Raw genomic sequence first — 26,672 nt, forward strand, 5'->3', positions numbered from 1 at the left:
AGAACAGTCAGTACACCGGAAGCTTACGGTTTAAAGACGTTGTGAACAGGCCAATTGTTGGCAAACCCCACAAAGTCAAAACTTTGTTGGCTATCTGTTGCTTCAAAGACCATTCGGAGCCTACTATCCGAGTCCTCCTGCTCAGAATGTTCGCCAGCACGTTCTTCTTGCCCAGGATGAACTGGGGTGAAAGGGCTACTGAATTGTTTTCCATCCATCTGAGGATCTCAGCCAGATGGCATAGGAGTTGTGAAAAGGTACCTTATTTATTTATGCGAGACACCACCTTAGTGTTGTCGCTCATCAGCACTACGGAGTGTCCTGAAAGGAGACGATGGAAGCGCTCAAGGGCGAGAAAAGCTGGCCTCATCTACCAGAGGTTTATACGGAATTGCTGCTTGGATTCAGACCACTGCCTGGATGCCGTGAGGTGCAACAGATGAGCTCTTCACCCTTGTTTTGATGTGTCTGTGAAGAGCAACAAATCCAAGGTAGGAGAGAGAAGGTCTACTCCCCTAAGGAGTTTTGTGTCCAACAGCCACCAGCTCAGATCTCTCTCTTGCTTTTGACCTACCGGCACTAAAGTGCTCGGAGGGTCTAGGTGCTAGGACCAAAAGGTATTCAGCTGCCCCTGTAGAGACTGAATGTGCAGATGGCTATTGGGAAGTAACTTCTCTAGAGAAGTTAAGTGCCCAAGCAGCCTTTGCCGCTGATGTGTTGGTAATGCATCTTGCAAGAGAAAGATCTGGACTATCTCTATCAGTCTCTTTACTCTTACTCGTTCCTCGGACAGAAAAACCTTGCCTGGTCAAGTCATGATTTTCATCCCCAGATATACCATGTCTTAAGACAGTTGCAGGTGAGACCTTGTAATTTACCATGATTCCCAGATCTTAACAAAATACGAGAAGCCTGTCTCATTGGAGGGTCTCCTCAAGTTTCCCAGAACCAGCTAATCGTCTAGATAACAAAGCAGACGAATGCCATTCTTGTGGGCCCAGGTGGGCACTAGGGTGAGGATCTGAGTGAATAACTGGGGTGCTGTATACAGGCCGAAACACAGCACCTTAAACTGGTAAAACTTCCTTCCTAGCATGAATCTCCGTTACTTCCGTGAGGATGGATGAACAGGAATCTGGAAGTACACATCCTTGAGGTCTAACGATATCAGTAAGTCCTTTCGTCTGAGACCCTGTCTGACTCTCCATCTTGAACGGAGTCAGGTGTACGAACTTGTTCAAGGTTATGAGATCGATGACCCGTCTTCAGCCTCCAGATGCCTTTCCTACAGGAAATAAATGACTGTAGAAGCCTATGAACCCTTTCGGGACCATTTTAGAGCATCCTTCTCTAACATGGTATGGACTTTGACCCAAAGGGCCTGTTCCTTTGCGGACCCCTTTGCATAGGAATCTGACATTGTTGAATGGAAGGTTAGAGGAGGTTGAGTGTGTGTGTGAACGGGACGATATATCCATCGCAGCGAGCAAGCAGCACATTCATACTTACTTGCAGCCAAAAGCAAAGTGAGGCTAATCTGGCTCATGGGGGTGGGGTTTCTCTGCTGCCCCCTCCACCAGTCACTCAACAATCCTAACGACAGTTCCAGGTTGCATTGAAAACATCTCCCTATTAAATCACAATGGTTTTTATCTAATGTAGGAACAAACTGTCATTGTAATATACGAACTTCAATGCTTAACACAGAATTACAGTACAGTATACATACAGACTGCAATCAATCAGACTAACCTTAGGTTTCAGTTCCTTCCATCGCTGTGGCACCACTTTGGTCACTTTATCATACTCAACTGCGAGAATTTCTTTCACCACTTTAACACCTAGTTCTCTTTCTAGTCTGGCAACATCTAAATGTTCTACTACAACTTGACTTGCATTGACGTAATGCGGAGGAAATGGCCCAAACCCAGTCAAATAAATAATAGGCTTCTGTTCTACAGTACTGTCACTACTTGTGTCACTCATCTCTATGGACAGGGAAGATAAAGGGAAATGTTAAAATTTGTAGATGTAGATATGCTATTAGAATAAAGTGGTAAAATCATTTTTAAAAATCCTGTACAATACACAATAACTCATTACAACATACAAAAAGTTCATTGAAACCGCTTTATAGAGAGCAATCAAAGCAGTCCACAAATATAAGAGGGTTAAAAGATGACAATGACATTGGTGTTACTGATAATGAATATGAAGCAAGTCGTAAGGGAAATAATTTACTCATTAACGGTGTTTGTAAGGTCACCGTTTGTTTTTCTGTTCCTAGCTCAAATGCAGCAAAAACGATGTCGTAAGGACATGCGGCTCCCATAATACAGGAATCTTGACAAGTGGCACTTTGTTTAAAAAGGCTGCACATCATTCTAGTCATTGAGAAAGTGCAACCTGGCATAATTTTAGTCATTGACCAATGTGAGAAGACAGAATAAATTCCTTTATTAGAAGCTAATTAAAAAATCAATTACCAAACACGGTACTAAACTAAGTCGATTTGAAGAGCTCTCAGACATAAATAAGTTGGAACTCAATTTAGTAAAAGTGATGAAATTCTAAGATCACCAATCTATCTCCTTAAGTACTGTGTAGTTCCAGTTCTTTAGCCTTAATAGCATTTTTTAAAAGATAAAATAATAAAAATGTATATCTACCTTAAAAATTATAAAAAAACGAAGGCTAGTACAATAGAATGTAGGATCCAACTCATATCAGATACATAACCAATAACCAATTAAGGGGAACGGAGGATTTTGTAACTTTAGAATTTTAGTCTTACAATACTTTCTTGGGAATTGGTTAGGTTAAGCTAAGGGTATATTTTTGCCCATGCCCCATGTTCAAAGACTTCATAGTACAATGTGTACTAACACAAACGTACTTGGCGAGTTTAGGTAAAGCCCAATAATGAGAACCAAATAATCCTGGGTTACAATAGAAGTGTATGTCATGCTTAATTGCTTAATAATGCCGGCACATGGGTACACAATCACAAGGTTAAGTGAATATATAATGAATAATTAAGGGATGTACGGGGCGTTAAACAAAGGCCAATTAGTAAGGACAAGGTATCCTATGTTAGGTTAGGGGGAATGGGTAGTGTTGACATTTACTAGTATTGGTGCATGGGTAAAGAATTACAAAGTTTAGCAGGGCAGGAATTGGACAAGTTAGTCTACGTTGGGTTACTCATGTTAGGTTAAGTTGTCTCAATTCTCTATGACTGAACACTTGCTAATTTTTTTCTAAACCATGCCATTATATACCTATATTCTTCAGAAGTACCACAAAATGTAACAAATATCATGGACATTAGCTTAACGACAGATGAACGGAGCAAGAGACTGCAAGAGACTCGGATGTTTCCCATGTACATGCCATAAGGGAAATACTGTAAGCTAGTATACCGTAACTTTACAGAAATTTAAATCTATTAGATTAAGATCTTAAATATGAAAAAAAACTGTACATATGCAATCTGAGGAGAACGATACAGGCAACAAAATTATATTTGGAAAATTAATTAGTGATTGGTACAAATGTAGTTTTGCAGGCAGGTACCAATAGGATTAATAGAAAACAAGAATTTCAATTAGGTGATTTATGCCACAGTTGACTGTGTTTGCCTTTGTCCTTTAATTATAATGAAATCAGTAGGATATGTGTCAAGTTAGGTTAGGTTGTCCTAACTTATTAGGTGGGAGGACTATTCATGGACAGTACATCATTCGCAGCAAAAGTAATGAAAACCTTCAGCATATTTTGACGTAAAATTTAATTCATGAATATTAATTGACGTAATTTAATGACATTTCGAGATACGCTGATCCACAAGGTTAAATATGTACGTGGTCTACCTGCAAATCTTCACGGTAATTTCCTAATCTTGTTACCGAAGTTATATAGCAAAATACAGTACGAACTACACATTTTAATTGTATGAGCATAGGCTATATTAATTAGGGACCTTTACGACATTTCATAAGGCCCCTACCATGGTATACTTAAACTTCCTTTAGGCCCCATGCACTGTATAAATCAATCAAACTTTAACATATATTTAATTCAAAGACAGTTTTTGTATAGAATCCAAACGAAAGTTACCTTTTAGATTGATAGCCTCAAGTCAATACAAAACTCTACTTACTTTACGTTACTTGAATTAATTCACAACATCAAAACATCACCTGTTGCCGTCTACAGACGTTCGGGTCCCAGACTCCCAATACCAAATAACACTATGACGTCATAGAGCCAAAGTTTGTGAAAGCTGTGACGTCATTGATCCGAGTGATGTCATAAATTTTAGAACCGTTAACCAGAAAACGAGCTAAAGCATGTATCATCAATTACGTCTGTGGACAAGCTTACTAATGTTCTATTAGATTCCTTTTTGTCAAAGGGAAGATATCACATCCCATATATATGTAGTTTATCCTTAAATATCAATGCGGTTAACCAAATATGACGAGGCGTTCGGTAGCCAAATGAAAATACTATTATTATTATTATTATTATTATTATTATTATTATTATTATTATTATTATTGCTAATCTACAACCCTAGATGGAAAAATAGACTGCTAAAAGACCAGGGGCTCCAACAGGGAAAATAGCCTAGTGAGGAAAGGAAACAAGGAAAAATAGAATATTTAAAGAACAGTAACAACGTTAAAATGAATATTTCTTACATAAAATATAAAAACTAACAAAACAAGAGGAATGGAAATAAAATAGAATAGTGCAGCCGAGTGTACCCTCAAGCAAGAGAACTCTAACCCAAGACAGTGGAAGACCACGTTACAAGAGGCTACGACCTAGCCAAGACTAGAGAACAATGGCTTGATTTTGGAGTTTCCTCCTAAAATAGCTGCATACCATAGTCTCTCCTACTCTTACCTAGAGGAAAGTGGCCACTGACCAATGACAGTGCGGTAACCCTTGGGTGAAGAATTGGCAATCTCAGTGTTGTCAGGTGTATGGGAACAGAGAAGAATATGTCTGACTATTCAGTGCATGTGTAGGCAAAGGGGAAATGAACCGTTTAATGAAAAATTGAAAAAATCAAATCAGACAATGGCTAGGTTAAGTAAAGTTTGGAAATCAAATCGCATGAAATTACATATAAAAATCAGGCTATAATATCAGTTTAGTGAGATCGGTGTTACTGTATGGACATGAGTCGTGGTATGGCAATGAAACAATATTCAACAGATTTTGTAGGTTTGAGAACAACACCCCCAGAAGAATATTGGGAGTTAAGTGGCAGGACAAGATTCAAAATGAAAGTATAAGAGAGATTACAAGAGTGCCATATGTGAATGAGATAATGGTGAGGGACAGATGGAGATGGTATACGATTGCATACATATATCACAATGTCGTGATAACTTAAATGGACTGGCGAACGATATATAAGCAGAGTAACAATTAGAAAAGAATTCTGGACTTGAAAAGATCTAAGGTGAGACAGAAGCTGCAGAACTATTGAAAATCATCAAAGGTAGGGAGACGAAAAAAAAGTATAAGATATGACAAGAAAATGTTAATAGTATAAAGAGAAATATACTAAGAAAGTCGCAGAAAATCAGCAAAAAAAAAAAAAAAAGAAATAAATAGATAAGAACATCAAAGAAGTCGAAAAGGAAATTAAAGATCAGATTGAAGGAAAGTAATTTAGAAAACATATTACTCCACGAAGTTCAAGAAAAGATGACCGATAAGATATGATGAAATAAAATGCCAGAGAAAAGGCAAAGAAGGTAATGCAAACAGTGATTTAATTTGAAAGAAAAGGCAGATTCAATGGAGCAGCATTCTAAGATTAATATACATATATATATATATATATATATATATATATATATATATATATATATATATATATATATATATATATATATATATAGATAGATAGATAGATAGATAAATATATATATATATATATATATATATATATATATATATATATATATATATATACATAAGACGTGTACAATGACTGCCATCACAAATATATATATATATATATATATATATATATATATATATATATATATATATATATATATATATATATATACATATGTACATAAGACGTGTACAAATAAAGATGGGGGTAGAAATAGAAAATGTTAAGAATATTAAAAAAAGTAATTGAACTTTATTATACAGACATGTTCAAGTTGGAAATGAGTTATACAAAATTAATTATTTTACACTCGAAAGTAAACTAGAAAAAAAGATAAAATAATGAAGACAGAAAGTAGCCTTGGTGCTATTATACTATCCCCGAAAAGATAAGAATAAGAGACAGAAAAGAAATGAGAAATAAAATTACGAAAAACACGGGCCAAGACACGAAGAATAGCGTGAGAGAAACTATAAATGAAATAGAAGAGAGAATAGGTATCCCAAATGAATGGGATGAATTAGAAATATTACCAGTAAAAAAGTCTAATAGTGTCTAAAGGAAGCAGATTCTATATTGACAATAGAAGAGGACTATCTATTACGAACACAGTTAGTGAGATGTTTGAAAAACTAAGATTAATGAAAATTAGGGATAAAATGAACGACCAAATTAGCAGATTTCAGTGTGGAAGAGGGTAGATTAATGGCAGATCACTTTATTATGATAATTACTTAGAGACCTCAACATATATATGGTTTGGGGATGCAGTAAAATGTTTTAATGAATTAGGTCTAAAAGGCTGTTTCATTTGGACTGCATTAGAATATTCATATATAGGCTACTTTTAAATGCAGCTATGCTAACTTGATACATGACGCGAGAAAATAGTTAATTTATTTGTTCAAATTTGGCTATTGTGTGAATTTCATTAAATTATTACATATCTTTAATGCACTAATTCAACTGTTATTATGAAAATGACATATATTTAGCCTAACGCTTAATACCAGTAGGCCTACTGTTCCTCTTAACTTCCTTCACACTCGTTGGGTGTTCGATGAGCAATGGTTGACTTTACGAGTCCTATATGATCCATTGTATTCTTCTTTTTAAATTGTTGCATCCTCCGCCCCACCCCCCACCCACCCCAAAAAAATGTACCACAATGGTACTAATTACATAAAGATGTACAGCTTTATCGACATATTTTCAAGCACAATCAATAATAGTTTGAGTTTAGATATTAGTTGAATTTCCTGAAAGGAACAATTGAAACATCCAAAGAACATCTGATTAAGCTTTGTTAACGAAAACACATTTTTCTTTTTTTTTCTTTCTTTCTTCAAGTGACGTATAACTGGGTTAGTTATATTTCAACTGATAAGATTTCGGGAACCCTCACGTTTATAGGTTACCATATTAGCTTTTTGATAAGCCACGGAGGTTCTTCTGCGCTAATATTGCATTATGCAATCCAGCACTGTAACTTCAATAGCTACTGTGATAAACAATAGTCTCTACATATAATGTATAAATAAACTTATGTTTGTGTTCAGTAAACCAAGTGACAATAGTCGTGTTCTGAAAATACGGTCACATTACATTTGGTTTATTTTTCTCAATTGTAGGTAGTAGGTTGGCCAGGGCACCAGCCACCCGTTGAGATACTACCACTAGAGAGTTATGGGGTCTTTTGAGTGGCTAGACAGTATATACAAATTATACCCCCCCAAAAAAAAAAAATGTTGGCGGTTCAGTGCTATAAGCATTGTTCTGGAGAGTAAGTATTAGAAACAAAAGGAGAAAGACTGCATAAAGAGGAAAGAAAAAAAATTAATTTGAATAAAAATCGAAGTGGTGAAAAATCGTCTGACAAAGAAAAAAAGAGCGTTACGAGAGAGAGAGAGAGAGAGAGAGAGAGATTCGCGTGACACGTACGAGACAGGTGAGAGGCCCAAATTAATTATTTACTTTGCCCCACTCTGAGAGGTAGGTTCCACTTAAAAGGGGAGATAAGGAGAGAAAACATAGGGGCAAGAAGACATAAGAAAATGAGTATTGTGTACATTGAACGTTCTTCTTATGGATATATTTCGACCTTTCTATATGTAAAATGGTATACCAATAACATTCACACAGCACTATAAACAAAAAGAACTTTCTAGTATTCCAAATATTTTATTATCATATGAACTCTACCCATCATTATTCCAGGCAATCTTAGCAATTCTGTGGCCTTACAAACCATGGTGTCACCTTGGTTAATTCTCCCCTTGAAAAAAAAAATCAATCGATTCATTTCCTTGGACCGTTTCTCTCATTCAGATAAAACGTACACACCATGACCATTCGTTTAACTACGCAATCACCACCTTGATGAAATATCTAGCTTGTAATCATATCAATTCATATCATATACAATATATGTACTATACCTTGGTGAAAGGGTTTGCGTATCGCCATGATCAGCAAAGATTTTTCAACTAATGTTATAGCTTAGATTATAATAATAATAATAATAATAATAATAATAATAATAATAATGATTGAAAAAAATGCCCGTAAATTAATTATGATTAAATGCTATATATAATATAAGTCTATATATAAATATATATATATATATATATATATATATATATATATATATATATATATATATACACACATATAAATATATATATATATATATATATATATATATATATATATATATATATATATATTTATATATATATATATAAAGAGAGAGAGAGAGAGAGAGAGAGAGAGAGAGAGAGAGAGAGAGAGAGAGAGAGAGAGAGAGAGAGAGAGAGAGAGAGAGATTAATAAATCATTGTTTTTCATCTTCCTATCCAAGCATTGATCGATTTCCGACCTTTCTGACTCAAATTCATAAATCAAATCACGTAGTTTATTATTATTATTATTATTATTATTATTATTATTATTATTATTATTATTATTATGAGTTATAAGGGCCTATTGAAACCAGAAAAAAAGAGAATTTTTCGCGAGTCCTAAACGGGTTCGGGAGAAAATCTTCGTGCCTCTCCAAAAGGATTCAGGAGAAATTTCCATAGACTTAGCATGGAATTCTGAATGATTCCAGAAATCTCTGAACGATTTCGGAAGAAAATCTTCCTGAATCTCCTTTCCAAATGACTTCAGAAGAAACAGCCGTAGACTTAGCATAGAGTTCTGAATGACTCCAGAACGGAACCTTCCCGGAGCAGTTCTGAATGGCTCCGCCCCGGATTCCAAAAGACTTCTGAAGACCTGATATCTCTCTCTCTCTCTCTCTCTCTCTCTCTCTCTCTCTCTCTCTCTCTCTCTCTCTCTCTCTCTCTCTCTCTCTCTCTCTTTTTTTTTTTTTTAAACATACCTTGCAACACCTCACGATATGTATGTACTGTAGCTATGGAAGTTTACGCAGTGAACATTGGGAGGAGGATTTCACTTTCCTCACAGAGCTCGCGTTCTGGCGGAACAGGTAACTGACTGTGAGAATTTTGTTACAGCTACAGGATGAACTGGAGGCTATTCGGAACACCTTCATCTTTAGATAGTTTGGATAGGTGCTGCCGAAGTTGGCGAGCTTTGAAGATCATAATGTAAGCGCCTTGAAGGATAATTTGCTTGCAGTTTAGCGACAATGTCCTATAATTGGATTGCATTGGTGCAGAGCGGTGAGCGACGTGTGTTTCTTCAAAATTCGGCATTGAAGATAGAACATATCAGGACGGCATTGGTAAATATATTGTGTTGCTCTTCGTTGACTTTAGTATAATGGCGTATAGTGTATGCCGAGAAATCAATGGTATCCATGTCTTTACGCATCGCCCTTATAGGTAAAGACATGAAAGCCATCAATTTCTCCGAGGAATCTGACGAACCGAGGACAAACAGCACTGGAATGTCTCTTGAAATCTCGAAGGATAATGGCGAACTAATCAAAGAAGATCTTGAAAAACTATAAAAGACGGAAGAGAATAGAAAAGGAAAGCCTTTATACGAAGAAATATAAAAAAATAGCCTTTAATAATAGAGGTAAGTCACCTAAAAACTGAGGTCAAATAGCCTCTTCTATTAGCGGTTAGTCACCTTAAAACAGAGGTCTCAAAAAGCCTCTAGTGCTAAAAATAAAGCACCCAAAAATAAAGGTCAAAGAGCTTTTAATGTTAGAGGTAAGGGGGTTAAAATAAAGGTCAAAGAAACTCTAATGCTAGAGTATAGCACCTCAAAATAGAGGTCAAAGAACCTCTAATGCTAAAAGTAAGGAGCCTCAAAACAGAGGTCAAAGACCCTCTAATGCTAAAAGTAAGGAGCCTCAAAACAGAGGTCAAAGACCCTCTAATGCTAAAAGTAAGGAGCCTCAAAATAGAGGTCAAAGAACCTCTATTACTAAAAGTAAGGAGCCTCAAAATAGAGGTCAAAGACCCTCTAATGCTAAACGTAAGAAGCCTCAAAATAGAGATCAAAGACCCTCTAATGCTAAAAGTAAGGGGCATCAAAATAGAGGTCAAAGACACTCTAATGCTAAAAGTACTGAGCCTCAAAATAGAGGTCAAAGAGCCTCTAATGATAAAATTAAGGGGCAAAAAATAGAGGTCAAAGAGACTCTAATGCTAAACGTAAGAAGCCTCAAAATAGAGGTCAAAGACCATCTAATGCTTAATGTATGGAGCCTAAAAATAGAGGTGAAAGAGCCTCTAATGCTAAAAGTAAGGAGCCTCAAAATAGAGGTCAAAGAGCCTCTAATGCTAAAAGTAAGGAGCCTCAAAATAGAGGTGAAAGAACCTCTAATGCTGAACATAAAAAGCCTCAAAATAGAGGTCAAAGAACCTCTAATTCTAAAAGTAAGGAGCCTCAAAACAGAGGTCAAAGACCCTCTAATGCTAAAAGTAAGGAGCCTCAAAATAGAGGTCAAAGAGCCTCTAATTCTATAAGTATGGAGCCTCAAATTAGAGGTCAAAGAGCCTCTAATGTTAAAAGTAAGGAGCCTCAAAATAGACGTCAAAGAGCCTCTAATGCTAAAAGTAAGGAGCCTTAAAATAGAGGTCAAAGACTCTCTAATGCTAAACGTAAGAGCCTCAAAATAGAGGTCAAAGACCCTCTAATGCTAAAAGTACGGAGCTTCAAAATAGAGGTCAAAGAGACTCTAATGCTAAAAGTAAGGAGCGTCAAAACCGAGGTCAAAGAGACTCTAATGTTAAAAGTATGGAGCCTCAAAATAGAGGTCAAAGAGCCTCTAATGCTAAAAGTAAGGAGCCTCAAAATAGAGGTCAAAGAGTCTCTAATGCTATAAGTAAGGAGCCTCAAATTAGAGGTCAGAGACCCTCTAATGCTAAAAGTAAGGAGCCTCAAAATAGAGATCAAAGACCCTATAATGCTAAAAGTGAGGAGCCTCAAAATAGAGGTCAAAGAGCCTCTAATGCTAAAAGTAAGGAGCATCAAAATAGAGGTCAAAGAAACGCTAATACTAAAGTAAGGAGCCTCAAAATAAAGGACAAAGACCCTCTAATGCTAAAAGTGAGGAGCCTGAAAAATAGAGGTAAAAGAACCTCTAATACTAAAAGTAAGAAGCCCCAAAATAGAGGTCAAAGACCCTCTAATGCTTAAAGTAAGGAGCATCAAAATAGAGGTCAAAGAAACTCTAATACTAAAAGTAAGGAGCCTCAAAATAAAGGTCAAAGACCCTCTAATGCTAAAAGTAAGGAGCCTCAAAATAGAAGTCAAAGACCCTCTAATGCTAAAAGTGAGGAGCCTCAAAATAGAGGTCAAAGAGCCTCTAATGCTATAAGTAAGGAACATCAAAGTAGAGGTCAAAGAAACGCTAATACTAACAGTAAGGAGCCTCAAAATAGAGGTCAAAGACCCTCTAATGCTCAAAGTGAGGAGCCTCAAAATAGAGGTCAAAGAACCTCTAATACTAAAAGTAAGGAGCCTCAAAAGAAAGGTCAAAGACCCTCTAATGCTAAAAGTGAGGAGCCTCAAAATAGAGGTCAAAGAACCTCTAATACTAAAAGTAAGGAGCCTCAAAAGAAAGGTCAAAGACCCTCTAATGCTAAAAGTAAGAAGCATCAAAATATAGGTCAAAGAAACGCTAATACTAAAGTAAGGAGCCTCAAAATAAAGGTCAAAGACCCTCTAATGCTAAAAGTGAGGAGCCTCAAAATAGAGGTCAAAGAACCTCTAATACTAAAAGTAAGGAGCCTCAAAATAAAGGTCAAAGACCCTCTAATGCTACAAGTAAGGAGCCTCAAAATAGGTCAAAGAGCCTCTAATGTTAAATGCAACGAGCCTCAAAACAGAGGTCAAAGAGCCTCTAATGCTAAAAGTTAAGAGCCTCAAAATAGAGGTCATAGAGACTCTAATGCTAAAAGTAAGGAGCCTCAAAATAGAGGTCAAAGAACCTCTAATACTAAAAGTAAGGAACCTCAAAACAGAGGTCAAAGACCCTCTAATGCTAAACGTAAGAAGCCTCAGAATAGAGGTCAAAGAGCATCTAATGCTCAAAGTAAGAAGCCTCAAAATAGAGGTCAAAGACCATCTAATGCTAAAAGTAAGGAGCCTCAAAACCGAGGTCAAAGAGACTCTAATGCTAAAAGTAAGGAGCCTCAAAATAGAGGTCAAAGACCCTCTAATGCTAAAAGTAAGGAGCCTCAAAATAGAGGTCAAAGAGCCTCTAATGTTAAAAGTAAGGAGCCTCAAAATAGAGGTCAAAGAGACTCTAATGCTGAAAGTGAGCAGTCTCAAAATAGAGGTCAAAGAGCCTCTAATGCTAAAGATAGTGAGCCTCAAAATAGAGATCAAAGACCCTCTAATGCTAAACGTAAGAAGCCTCAAAATAGCGATCAAAGACCCTCTAATGCTAAAAGTAAGGAGCCTCAAAACAGAGGTCAAAGACCCTCTAATGCTAAACGCAAGAAGCCTCAAAATAGAGGTCAAAGAGCCTCTAATGCTCAAAGTAAGGAGCCTTAAAATAGAGGTCAAAGAGCCTCTAATGCTAAAAGTAAGGAGCCTCCAAACAGATGTCAAAGAGACTCTAATACTAAAAGTAAGGAGCTTCAAAATAGAGATCAAAGAACCTTTAATACTAAAAGTAAGGAGCCTCAAAACAGAGGTCAAAGACCCTCTAATGCTTAAAGTAAGGAGCCTCAAAATAGAGGTCAAAGAGCCTCTAATGCTAAAAGTGAGGAGCCTTAAAATAGAGGTCAAAGAGCCCCTAATGCTAAAAGTAAGGGGCATTAAAATAGAGGTCAAAGAGCCTCTAATGCTAAACGTAAGAAGCCTCAAAATAGAGGTCAAAGACCATCTAATGCTAAATGTATGGAGCCTAAAAATAGAGGTGAAAGAGCCTCCAATGCTGAAAGTAAGGAGCCTCAAAATAGAGGTCAAAGAGCCTCTAATGCTGGAGATACTGCACCTCAAAATAGAGGTCAAAGAGTCTCTAATGCTAGAGTATAACACCTCAAAATAGAGGTGAAAGAACCTCTAATGCTAAACATAAGAAGCCTCAAAATAGAGGTCAAAGACCCTTTAATGCTAAAAGTACTGAGCCTCAAAATAGAGGTCAAAGACCCTCTAATGCTAAACGTAAGAAGCCTCAAAATAGAGATCAAAGACCCTCTAATGCTAAAAGTACGGAGCCTCAAAACAGAGGTCAAAGAGACTCTAATGCTAAAAGTAAGGAGCCTCAAAATAGAGGTCAAAGTCCCTATAATGCTAAAAGTAAGGAGCCTCAAAATAGAGGTCAAAGACCCTCTAATTTTAAATGTAAGGAGCCTCAAAATAGAGGTCAAAGACCCTCTAATGCTAAAAGTAAGGAGCCTCAAAATAGAGGTCAAAGAGCCTCTAATGCTAAAAGTAAGGAGCCTCAAAATAGAGGTCAATGAGACTCTAATGCTGAAAGTGAGCAGTGTCAAAATAGAGGTCAAAGAGCCTCTAATGCTAAAAGTACTAAGCCTCAAAATAGAGGTCAAAGAGACTCTAATGCTAAACGTAAGGAGCCTCAAAATGGAGGTCAAAGACCCTCAAATGCTAAACGTAAGGAGCCTCAAAATAGAGGTCAACGAGACTCTAATGCTGAAAGTGAGCAGTCTGAAAATAGAGGTCAAAGAGCCTCTAATGCTAAAAGTACTGAGCCTCAAAATAGAGGTCAAAGACCCTCTAATGCTAAACGTAAGGAGCCTCAAAATAGAGGTCAAAGAGACTCTAATGCTGAAAGTGAGCAGTCTCAAAATAGAGGTCAAAGAGCCTCTAATGCTAAAAGTAATGAGCCTCAAAATAGAGGTCAAAGACCCTCAAATGCTAAACGTAAGGAGCCTCAAAATAGAGGTCAAAGAGACTCTAATGCTGAAAGTGAGCAGTCTCAAAATAGAGGTCAAAGAGCCTCTAATGCTAAAAGTACTGAGCCTCAAAATAAAGATCAAAGACCCTCTAATGCTAAAAGTAAGGAGCCTCGAAATAGAGGCCAAAGACCCTCTAATGCTAAAAGGGAACAGTCTCAAAATAGAGGTCAAAGAGCCTCTAATGCTAAACGTAAGGAGCCTCAAAACAGAGGTCAAAGAGACTCTAATGCTAAAAGTAAGGAGCCTCAAAATAGAGGTCAAAGACCCTCTAATGCTAAAAGTAAGGAGCCTCAAAATGGAGGTCAAAGACCCTCTAATGCTAAAAGTAAGGAGCCTCAAAATAGAGGCCAAATAGCCTCTAATGCTAAACGTAAGGAGCCTCAAAATAGGGGTAAAAACCCTCTAATGCTCAAAGTAAGGAGCCTCAAAATAGAGGTCAAAGAGCCTCTATTGCTAAAAGTAAAAAGCCTATCAAAATAGAGGTCAAAGAACATCTAATGCTAGAGGTAAAGCACTTCAAATTAGAGACCAAAGAACATATAATGCTCAAAATAGAGGTCATAGAGCCCTTAATACTAAAGGTATGGCACCTCAAAATAGAGCTTAAATATCCTCTAATGTTGGAAGTATGGTACCTCAAAATAAAAGGTCAAAGAGCCTCTAATGCTAGAGGTAAGGTACCTCAAAATAGAGGCCAAATAGTCTGGCCTATTCTTTGTATATTCAACCTACGCATTGGTTTCCTGTGCGCCAGCGCTTTTCTGCGCCATCACCAAAAACTGTGCTTCAGCAGAAATTGAGCACCAGCAGCATCCAGAGCGCCAACGTTCCAGTACTCTCCTTTGCACTCGCGCGAGAGGCAAAAAGAATGAAAACTTTTTGACAGGTTAAAATTGCCCCGTTCCCCTCCCTGCAAACGCATGACAGCATGCCCACCGGCCAAAAAGGGAAGAGGCTCCACAGAAGGGTTCAAGATCCCAAAGATTCCATCTTCCAAGGCGAATCAAATGATTCCCCTCAAGAAAGGAAAGATGAATACTGTGAAGAACTGCAGAGTATAATAGGTGAGAACCTAGAGAGATATGAAAATTGTGATTAATGACTTCAATGCTAAAGTTGGAAGGAATAATCAAGGGAAAGAAAATTTGATGGGTGTTGAGGTTCTTGGCGAAGTTGCAAATGAAAATGGGGCACATTTTATAAGTTATTGTTCAACAAACAATCTTGTTACTGGAGGTATTCTTTTCCAGCACAAGGAGATCCACAAATATATAAGGACTTCACCATGTGGCAATTACAAATATCAAATAGATCACATAGCCATTGATAAAGAGAGAAGGAGGACTCTGGGAAATGTAACAAGCTATAGAGGTACAGTTCTTTGCTAGTGATCACCAGCTCCCAATTGCCACACAAATATTAAAACTGAAAGAACCCAACAGAAATGTAGATAGAATACCTAAGTTTGATACAACTAAGCTTCTAGAGGATGAGCACAGAAATCTTTGTAACTGAATGTAGGAATCGATTTACAGTCTTAAGAGACTTTAAGAGACGAAGTTTTGGGACATGCAGTTACAAGGAGAAAACCATGGATATCAAATGATACTTGGGATACTATAAAAAGAACACAAAGACAGAAATTGATTTCTTAAAGTTTTCGAGGAAGTAATGAAAATTACAAGGCAGAGCATGTCAAGTATTTCAGTATTGATAGTGAGGTCAAAAGAAATATCAGGAATGATTGGAGAGAATATTTAGACAGGAAAGCAGATGAGGCTGACAAAGCTATGAATTCAGGGAGTGGCTTTGTTGTAGAAATTGCTCTTGGAATTATTAATGAAATCTCTACTGGAAAAAAGAAGCATATACTCATCAAAAAGAAAGATGGATCTGTTATAACAAAAGAACATGAAGAAAGGTAACGTTGGATTGAACACTTTAGTGAGGTCATGAATAGGAAATACGAAGGGAATAATTTGGTTTATATACCTGAAACTGATGAAGACCTTGATGTGCCCATGAATGAATTAGGTGTGTTTGAAGTCGAAGCTCTTCTTAAAAAAAACTCAAAAGATGGAAAGCCCCTTGATACGAAGGAATAACTGCTGAGATGATATTGCCTGAAAATGAAGTGACTCCCAGATTACCTACAAGATTATTTTGTAGAATGTGGCATGAAGAGGCAAAGCCTTATGTATGGGAGCTAGGAGTGCTGGTGAAAATGACAAAAAAAAAAAAAAAAATCTGACTGATTGCAATCATTACAGAGGCATCACACTTACGTCAGCTGTCACGAAAATATATAGAATGCTCATTCTAAAGAGACTAGAGAGAAAGATTGATGAAAAGTTGAGAGATGAACAAGCAGGATTTAGAAAAGGTAGAAGTTGTACTGACCAAATTTTCATTTAAGACATGTGGTACAGCAATATGTAGAATATAGAATTCCACTTTTGATGGTATATATGGGCTATGAAAAAGCTTTTGATTATGTGCTCTAGCAAATTTTGTGGAGAGTCCTGCGACATTATGGAGTTCCTCTCAAATATATAAATTTAATTGTCTGTTCATAAGCATAGCAAATGCCAAGTTAATGTTAGTGGCGTCTTAATAAACGAATTTCCAATGAAAAGTGGAGTACTCTAAGGGAATGTGTTGTTACCTATGTTGTTTATCCTCCTCATAGATTTTGTAATGCATAGATCGGTTGGGGATGGTGGAGAAGGATTGGACTAGATTGGTAACAGAAAATTAGGAGACCTAGAGTATGCTGATGACGCTGTCCTAATTAGCAGAACACCACAGGGCTTGGAAAGCTTGCTTACCAGAATGCATGAAAAATCACATGAAGTTGGGCTCGAGATAAATAGAAGAAAGACAGATGATGAGAACGGAATATGCAATGGAAGATGAAATATCTTTGGAAGGATAAAGGATTAATGAGGTAGAATTATTTAAATATTTAGGAACTATGATATCTAATATAGGAGCTTTAGAATTTGAGTTTAATGAAAGATTGAAAAAAGCAAATCAGAGGATGGCTAGGTTAAGTCAAATTTGGAAATCAGGTCGCCTAAAATTACATATAATAATCAGGCTATATATCGTTTAGTGAGATCGGTGTTACTGTATGGTCGTGAATCTTGGTATATTAATGAAACTCGTTTTGTAGATTTGAGAATAAAGCCCTCAGAAGAATATTGGGTGTTAAATGACAGGACAGGATTAGAAATGAAACTAAGAGAGATTACTCGAGCGCCACATGTGGATGAGATCAAGGTGAGGGGTAGATGGAGACGGTTTGGGGATGCTCTTTGTTCTCCCTAAGAGACACTAGTTCACCAAACTTTAAACTGGCCTCCACAAGGCACTAGAAGAGTTGGAAGACTCAGGAATATAAAGCATGAAGTAGGATATTGTGATTGGAGAAGTATTGAATTAAAAGCTGAAGATAGAGACGACTAGCGAAATCTAATTGAGGCCCTTTGCGTCAATAGGCGTGGGAGGAGATGATGATGATGATATGTGAGCAGTGGCTTCAAGCATCTAGCTCAAGGCAAGTCACTTAGCCTCCTTCTTCCTCTAAAAACCCTTTTGTTGCTCTACCAATGCAAAATAATGGATGATCCTTAATATCTTCCAGAATAATTTGAATTTCTTTTTTATTTCTTTTATTTTAGGTATAAATAAATCCTTATCATTCACTATCGGGACTATCCTAGCAGTTCAATTATCACTATTTATTACCCTGGTAAATTTAGATTTTTTTTTTGTATTTACGTTAGTGTTTGCAGACATTTTTTCTTAAAGAATCGAGAGATATTTGGTTTCTTTATATTTCCATGATTTGTCATGTTTCTATCTCTCTTTCTTTGTGTTTTTCCTTTTATTTTTCTTCATTTCATCTTTTTTTTCTTAAATCTTCGATTTTATTCCTTTCTTTCGTAGGTAAAAGTATCTCTTTGATGGCTCGTTCATAGTATGAGGTAACAATGATAAGAATAAAAGGGATAGGTACAACTTAGGACGAATATTGTTTATGGGATCAGCTTTGCCCCTCCTTGGTGTATCTATCATGCTGTTCACTCTAATGTTGCTCCATTTAACGAAATTAGCAGGAACAGTGAAAATATATTCTATTTCAATTCCTGAAATTTTCATCTGGATATGTGAATTATTATAGGAACAATGTATATAATAGAGTTTTCTTTAGATATTTCTAGCATTTGGGTTGACACCCCTCTCGAGGATGTTACCATGTTTTGGTCAATCTTTTTGAAGGTTTCACCCCCTGAGTGTCAACAGCTTTAAGAGTGTCCCCAGTATTCAATAAATTTTTGAAAATCATATCATAACCATCGAGCTAGAAAGAAACTTTTTTTTTTTTTTTAATGTAACTCTCAGGGTGTCACTCACTTTTAGGGTGTCACCTTGGGCAGACACCCCTTTTACTGCACCCCTTATGTCTTATTTTGAATTTTTATGATTACATATAATTTATACATAAAAGTATATTTGTGTGCTCGAATACAAAGTTTGATTTATATATTCATGTAGTAAGGCAAAATTGGACAGTTTTCAAAACCATGTTCAGGCGAAATTGGACAGGCAAACTTCTCACTTTTTTCTTGGCGAGGCAAAATTGGGCAATCTTTGATTACGGACACAAATTTATGTAAGTCTATAATTTTTTTCTAGCATATTCATATTGATAGGGACCACAAATTGTCATAGTTTGCCCAACTGAGCGTTGGCGCTTAACGGAGATACAGACATGTCCAAAATTGCCTCACTGTCCAAAATTGCCTCGCCTCTGAGATATTTTTTTTATTACTGTAATACGAGAATTTCTAATTCTTTGATGATTATGAAACAAGCCATTTTTATAGATGAGACCTCCCTCTCTTGAAAACATGTTTGGTATTTGGTCATAAATTATTGATATAGATTTTGTACAAAGGTTACTAAAAAGGTGTCCAAAATTGCCTCACCCTATACTATACTACATTGGATCCTTCTCTCTAGTTACGGTTAATTTTCCCTTTGCCTACACACACACACCGAATAGTCTGGCCTATTCTTTACATAATCTCCTCTGTCCTCATACACCTGACAACACTGAGATTACCAAACAATTTCTTCTTACTGCACTGTAATTGTTCAGTGGCCACTTTTCTCTTTGTAAGGGTAGAAGAGACTCTTTAGCTATGGTAAGCTGCTCTTCTAGGAAAAGGGCACTCCAAAATCAAACCATTGTTCTCTAATCTTGGGTAGTGCCATAGCCTCTGTACCATGGTCTTCCACTCTCTTGGGTTAGAGTTCTCTTGCTTGAGGGTACACTCGGGCACACTATTCCATCTTATGTCTCTTCCTCTTGTATTGTTAAAGTATTTATAGTTTATATAGGAGATATTTATTTTAATCTTGTTCCTCTTCTTAAAATATTTCATATTTATTTGTTTCCTTTCCTCACCGAGCTATTTTCCCCATTGGAGCCCCTGGGCTTATAGCATTCTGCTTTTCCAACTAGGGTTGTAGCTTAACGAGGAATAATAATAATAATAATAATAATAATAATAATAATAATAATAATCATAATGTGTCGTAACCTCAATATTTGTTATCGTAACTTCCGAAATCGGTGTCTGTGTATCTTGCTGTTCTTATCAGTTGTGTTTGCTAGTTTTGTTGTTATTAGATTCTGACGAAAAAAAAAAAAACATGAAAGATAACAATTCGTTGTAGATTATCGATGATACGCTTTGATTTTGATAATAGAAACTATTACATAAACTGATATTAACCATTATCTCGAATAGTCTAAACGTGACTCTAAGCTGCACATTGTATAAGGGTTTTGACACTTTCCCAATAGATTAGATTTTCCTTTTTTTTTCTTTTTTTTAAGGATATTTCCTAATAGCCTTTTCTCAATACTGATTCAAAACGACAATTTGTCAGAAAAAGTGGGTGAATAAACAATAAAAATAAAAGAACCAAATAAGCTAAGTTGCCGTACAGCTTTCTGTATGTAAATTATGAAAATGGTCTGACAAAATCAGCCCAAGACCCTTTCCTATATTTTAATGTTATTACTATTCTTAAAATATTTTATTTTTCTTTGTTTGCCTCATGAGCTATTTTCCCTGTTGGGGCCCCTGGGCTTACAGCATCCTGTTTTTCCAACTAGGGTTGTAGCTTAGCATTTAATAATAATAATAATAATAATAATAATAATAATAATAATAATAATAATAATAAACGTTCCTCAAGGTTTGGCAGTTCAACAACACTTTATATTAATCTATTTACTCCTCCTTGTCCGGCTGAGCTTAATTTTGGAATCCTTCTTTGGAAGAGAATACAAAGGACGAAGGACTTCATTGGTAGACTATTGGAAACATCCCTGACTGGAGATCTCCCGGCCTGGGGTTCGAGGTTTGCTCAAGTTCGACAGTTTCTTGTTGTGCCTGCAACCTCCCATCCTTGTGAGCCTATACGTTTATCTGCATAGTCACCAGTAACTATTGCCTGGCCCTCCCTGGCCTTAGCTTGGGCGAAGAGTGGAATTGGGCACTGACCATGTGTAGCCTATTATATGGTTAGTCTCTAGGGAGTCTATGACATTGTCACTGTCCCTTGCCTCTGCCCTTCATGAGCGACCTTCATACCGGTCGCTCTTAAAAAGTCAATGGAAGCGTAGACTCATGGAGAAGTTCCTATTTGTTTTCGTGAGCGCTTTAATTTACTAGCTATAGATATAAAGCCGCTTCAACTCTGTTCGTAAACTATTTTATTCTAAGTGTTCGTTACTTCTCATATAATTCATTTAACTCGTTATTTCTATTCCTCACTTGGCTATTTTTCTCTGTTGGAGCCCTTAGGCTTATAACATCCTGCTTTTCCAACTGGGGTTGTAGCTTAGCTAATAATAATAATAATAATAATAATAATAATAATAATAATAATAATAATAATAATGATTCGTAAAACTGACTGGTGATAAATTCCGTAAATAATAATAATAATAATAATAATAATAATAATAATAATAATAATAATAATAATAATAATAATAATAATATTTGAAAACTATGAATACGACCTCATCTATTCTAATGAACATATGTCCGTTAAACTTCGTAATTACTAATCGCTTCATTAAAGGATATCCCTAATAAACGCATCTACGCACAAACGTATACACACATGGGAGAAGATATAACTTGTTTCTCGCTACACTGGGAGATGGTAGTTGAATTAACCGAAAGCTTTTTGTCACACGTACAACTTTGTGACGTCGCATAATATTGTATCAGAGGTTTGATAAGTTTGGTGACATAATTTCTGGTTGCTGCGTTGATGGCGTTATCAAGTTCGAAAACAAAAAGGGGGAATTCTCGTTTGTAATCTTATCCACAATTGCGACCTTTAAAGGCTACTGCTTAATAGCTCCATGTATGCTTTTCTCTCTCTTTCACACGCACGCACGCACACATACAAACAGACAGAGACATATACACAGTGGCTCCGTGGTTAACCTTTAGGCTTCCATTGTTACTCTATTGACATAGCTAATTCGGCCAACTATATATATATATATATATATATATATATATATATATATATATATATATATATCATCACCTCCTAAGCCTATTGACGCAAAGGGCCTCAGTTACATTTCGTCAGTCGTCTTTACCTTGGGCTTTTAATTCAATACCTGTCCATTCATCATCTCCCATGTCACGTTTCATAGTCCTCAGCCATGTAGGCCTAGGTCTTCCAACTCTTCTATATATATATATATATATATATATATATATATATATATATATATATATATATATATATATATATATATATATAATGGCCTACCAGGGTTTTGATGTTTAATGATAATCTTTCTGAAAACCTTTTTCTATCACCAGAGCCTAAAGAATTAAAAATAAACACAGTTTAAAATTTTTTATCAATAATTCACTTGAAAGCTGATAATTACAATTGAAACATTATGCACCTAAGGGGAAAATACTGCAGCTGCACTTTTAAGTAATAGCTGAGGAAAGCTGGATATTATTATTATTATTATTATTATTAGTAGTAGTAGTAGTAGTAGTAGTAGTAGTATCATTATTACTCGCTAAGATGGAAAGTAAGAAGCGGTATGTAGGGGGATGCATTAGGCTTAAAAGTGGCCGGTGGCCTAGGAGGGATTTATAACATACTAATCATGAACACTCACGGATCAACATTACCACCATAGCTCCCATCAAAACTTTCACCATCCCACCACAATCTACTACAATATTCAAAATTTGCGAACAGATTTTAATGACCATAATTATCGCCACTTGATACTTCAATAGAAGTACTATATAGAAGTACTTTCTGTGTCAACAGGTGTTTAAGGAGCGTTCGTTTCACATACTGTCTAGTATATTTAATTTGAATAACATCTCAATACGTTACTCAGAATCACCTGATTCGTCTTACTCTATCACTTATGTTGTTGGGTTGACCAGGGCACCAGCCACCCGTTGAGAAAGTTATGAGGTCCTTTGACTGGATCCTACTCTCTGGTTACGATTCACTTTCCCTTTGCTCGTACATACATAGAATAGTTTATAGATTCTCTTCTGTCCTCATACACCTGACAACACTGAGATTACCTAACAGTTCTTCTTCACCCAAGGGGTTAACTATTGCACTGTAATTGTTCAGTGGCTACTTTCCTCTTGGTAAGGGTAGAAGAGACTCTTTAGCTATGGTAAGCAGCTCTTCTAGGAGAAGGACACTCCAAAATCAAACCCTTGTTCTCTATTCTTAGGTAGTGCCATAGCCTCTGTACCATGGTCTTACACTGCCTTGGGTTAGAGTTCTCTTGCTTGAGGGTACACTCTAGCACACTTTTCTATTTAGTTTCTCTTCCTCCTGTTCTGTTAAAGTTTTCATAGTTTAAATAGGAAATATTTATTTTAATAATGTTACTATTCCTAAAATATTTTATTTTTCCTTATTTCCTTTCCTCACTGGGCTATTTTCCCTGTTGGGGCCCCTGGGCTTATAGCATCCTGTTTTTCCAACTAGGGTTGTAGCTTAGCATATAATAATAATAATAATAATAATAATAATAATAATAATAATAATAGTCTTGGGTAGTGCCATAGCTTCTGTACCATGGTCTTTCACTATCTTGGGTTAGAGTTCTCTTGCTTGAAGGTACACTCAGGCACTATTCTATCTAATTTCTCTTCCTCTTGTTTTGTTAAAGTTTTTATAGTTTATATGGGAGATATTTATTTTCATATTATTCTTAAAATATTTATTTTTTCATTTTTTCCTTTCCTCACTGGGCTATTTTCCCTGTTGGAGCCCCTGGGCTTATAACATTCTGATTTTCCAACTAGGGTTGTAGCTTAGCAATTAATAATAATAATAATAATAATAATAATAATAGTAATAATACGAAATTAAGTTTTACGGCCTAGGCCTAGGCACTGGTGATGGTACGAATATTCAAAAGTTCAAAACTTGCAGCGAATGTTTTTATGTTGAACAGGCTGACATAAGTGTATTTTTATATTTTATATATGGAAAAAATATTTTAATGTTACTGCTCTTGAAATACTTTACATTAATTGTTCATTACTTCTTTTTTAGTTTATTTCCTTTCCTCACTAAACTTTTTTTTTCAATATTGGAGCCCGTGGGCTTATAGCATCCTGCTTTTTCAACTAAGGTTGTAAGCTAATAACGACAACAACAACAACAGTAATAACAATAATAATAATAATAATAATAATAATAATAATAATAATAAAGCTTGCTTTTATATACAAACAGTGGAAAACAATGGTACAGAGAACAATTATTTGATTTTGGAGTGTCCTCCTAGAAGACCAGCTTACCATAGCTGCATAGTCTTGTGTGATTTAGTCTTGCTATTCCGAATATTTGCAAGAAGAAAATAAGTATTTACTTACTCGATTCGTTACTCGTGGTAGGTTAAGTTGAACCTCGGCCAAGAACGACTGACGGACTGAAAACTTCGTACACATAATATAACTGATATCGTATCGGGGTGGTGACGTCATAAAATCGCAGGAGAACGATGGTCTGGGCATGAGTAATGTATTGATTTTCCTACTTCATGATTTATGGGGAAAAAATATCTCGTGCGATCTGGGTTTCATAGAATCTATAATAAATTGCATCTGTCTGTTTATAATATGGTAGTCGACAACAAAGTGACGTCATTAATCCAGTACCTTGATACATACGTTGCTGATCATTCTTTTATTTCATCCTAACTTCTCTCCCGCCCGAAATTTTGAAAGAGGAAAATCCCTCCCCCATCATGTGTCTAAGGAAATAAGGATATATTGTTCCCAGTAACTGGTATTTTGATAATAATTACCGCATCTCTGACTAAAGCTCTGTCACTAGGCTAGCTCCAACATGCCAAAATATTAGCGGGGTTTAACGTTAACGCACCTGATATCAGTTTATATCAATATTAGTTTGGTTACGGGTTCTAACGGTAAGATATTGCTTGGAGGAGATATTAGCTGTGGATGGTACTACAGAATGTTTGCGCGAATTTTTATAAGCGAGAGCAAGAAATAGAAGTAGGATTTATTCAAAGCAAAATGTTAGAGGGATCTAATCTTGGCGTGATTGTGATAGCTTGGTAAAATATCTAAATTGTTTTAACCAATGAAATATAAAAAGATAAATATAGGGACGTATTCTTAGCGTAACTTACAAGGTATTATTATGAACCAATATTAGGTTTCTGAAATAGTTCCTTTATCGCGAATCATTATATTCTGTGGAGCCAAATATCAACGTAGTATATTAACCCGATATAATTTTAGCGTTAATGCAACATACACTTAGCTATACTTAGCTAAATGTCAATAATTAAATGTAATCGGCATTAAATGTTAGCGGGGACAATGTTTTACATTATATAGTCATTGGTTTTCATATATTTTATTCATTTCCTTAATTCATTTCTTCACTGGTTTATTTTTTCCTGTTGGAGCCCTAGGGTTTATAACATCCTGCTTTTCCAACTAGGGTTATAGCCTAGGTAATAATAATAATAATAATAATAATAATAATAATAATAATCAGCTTGACAGTATATTTAGATTTTTATTTGAGAACTAAACCGGACGAAGAAAGAGGTAACAATTAATTTTACAGCGAATGTATTGAAAAGAGAGCCTTTTTTTTAACCAATCACAGCCACGGAAGCCCTGCCGTGCCTCCAATTTCAGCCAATCAGCATCAGCGAAGCCTCCCTCTCTCTCCCCTAGACCCCTTCCTCCCTGTCAGTCTAGCGTCATGTGACAATCCCGCCGTGTTTAAAATTCGTTTTCACGTTTATTTTGACGAATATTTTGTGATTATTGCAGTGCGGAGGGCTAATTAATAACCGAAAACATGGCATCGAGTGACAACGATGTTGTAGTTGGATCAGGGTCACTTACATGGAGTGTTAATGATATTATTAACGTGATTAATGAAGCAGGTGTACTTTAAGAATTAGCAAGTTTCAATATGGCGGAAGGAATGTCGTGAATATACTTGACTATGTTTCTCTGTTTGTTTGGTTTTTGGAGAATCGGAATTTGGAAAGTCACTTGCGTTGGTGAACATTGCACTTGAGGTTGTGTGGGTGAATTGCACCTTAGGTTGTGTTGGTAATAAACATTGCACCCTAGATTGTGTTGGTGATACGCCAAGGTAGTACCATAAGGTTTGTTGGTGATACACCAAGGTAGTAGTACCATAAGGTTTGTTGGTGATATACCTAGTACCCTAGGGTGTGTTGGTGATCAATGTAATATCGAAGGGTGTGTTGGTGATAATATATGTACCATAGGTCGTGTTGGGGATAAGTCTAGTATCAGAGGGTTGTTAGTGATTAGCTTAGTACCATAGATCACATTGGTGATAAACCTAGTCCTAGTACACAGGATGTGCTGGGGATAAAACTATTACTTGACGCGTTGGTAATAAACCTTTAACCATAGGACGTGTTAGTGATTGGCATAGTACCATAGGGTGTTTTGGTGATAAACCTAGTGCCACATGGCGATAGAACTAGTGCTACATTGTGCTGATAATAGGCGTAGTACCATAATTAGTATTGGTAATAATTCTTCCACTCTTGTATGTGGTATCATAGGTTTGGTTGGTGGTAAGACTAATGTCATAGTCTGTTGGTGATAACCGTAGTACCATAGATATTGTTGGGGATAATTGCAATACTAAAGTGTCTGTTGTCGATAAGAATAATGTCATAGTGAGTAATGGTGATAGGACTAGTATTGTTCGGTATCTTTGTGTAGACATAGTACCGCAACCTCTGT

The 26,672-nt window shown here is 36.2% G+C and overlaps 1 protein-coding gene across 4 annotated transcripts in view; it reads right to left on the bottom strand.

Moving 5' to 3' along the window:
* LOC137643828 (pyroglutamyl-peptidase 1) overlaps positions 1 to 24,339 on the bottom strand; it is a 79,171-nt gene extending 54,832 nt beyond the window's left edge. The window contains exons 1-2 of one of the 4 annotated variants that reach the window (XM_068376535.1): positions 24,273 to 24,339; positions 1,753 to 1,988 (exon numbers count right to left, since the gene is read on the bottom strand). In XM_068376535.1, coding sequence (XP_068232636.1) covers positions 1,753 to 1,986 — 234 coding nt within the window. In that variant the 5' untranslated portion in view covers positions 1,987 to 1,988; positions 24,273 to 24,339. Of the gene's footprint in view, positions 1 to 1,752; positions 1,989 to 4,119; positions 4,142 to 4,162; positions 4,290 to 24,272 lie in introns of those variants that run through there. The other 3 variants (XM_068376536.1, XM_068376534.1, XM_068376537.1) reach the window with 3 other exon arrangements.
* Positions 24,340 to 26,672: the final 2,333 nt, after the last annotated feature.

Source organism: Palaemon carinicauda, chromosome 7 (genome assembly GCF_036898095.1).
Source record: "Palaemon carinicauda isolate YSFRI2023 chromosome 7, ASM3689809v2, whole genome shotgun sequence".
NCBI classification, from domain to species: Eukaryota; Metazoa; Arthropoda; class Malacostraca; order Decapoda; family Palaemonidae; genus Palaemon; species Palaemon carinicauda.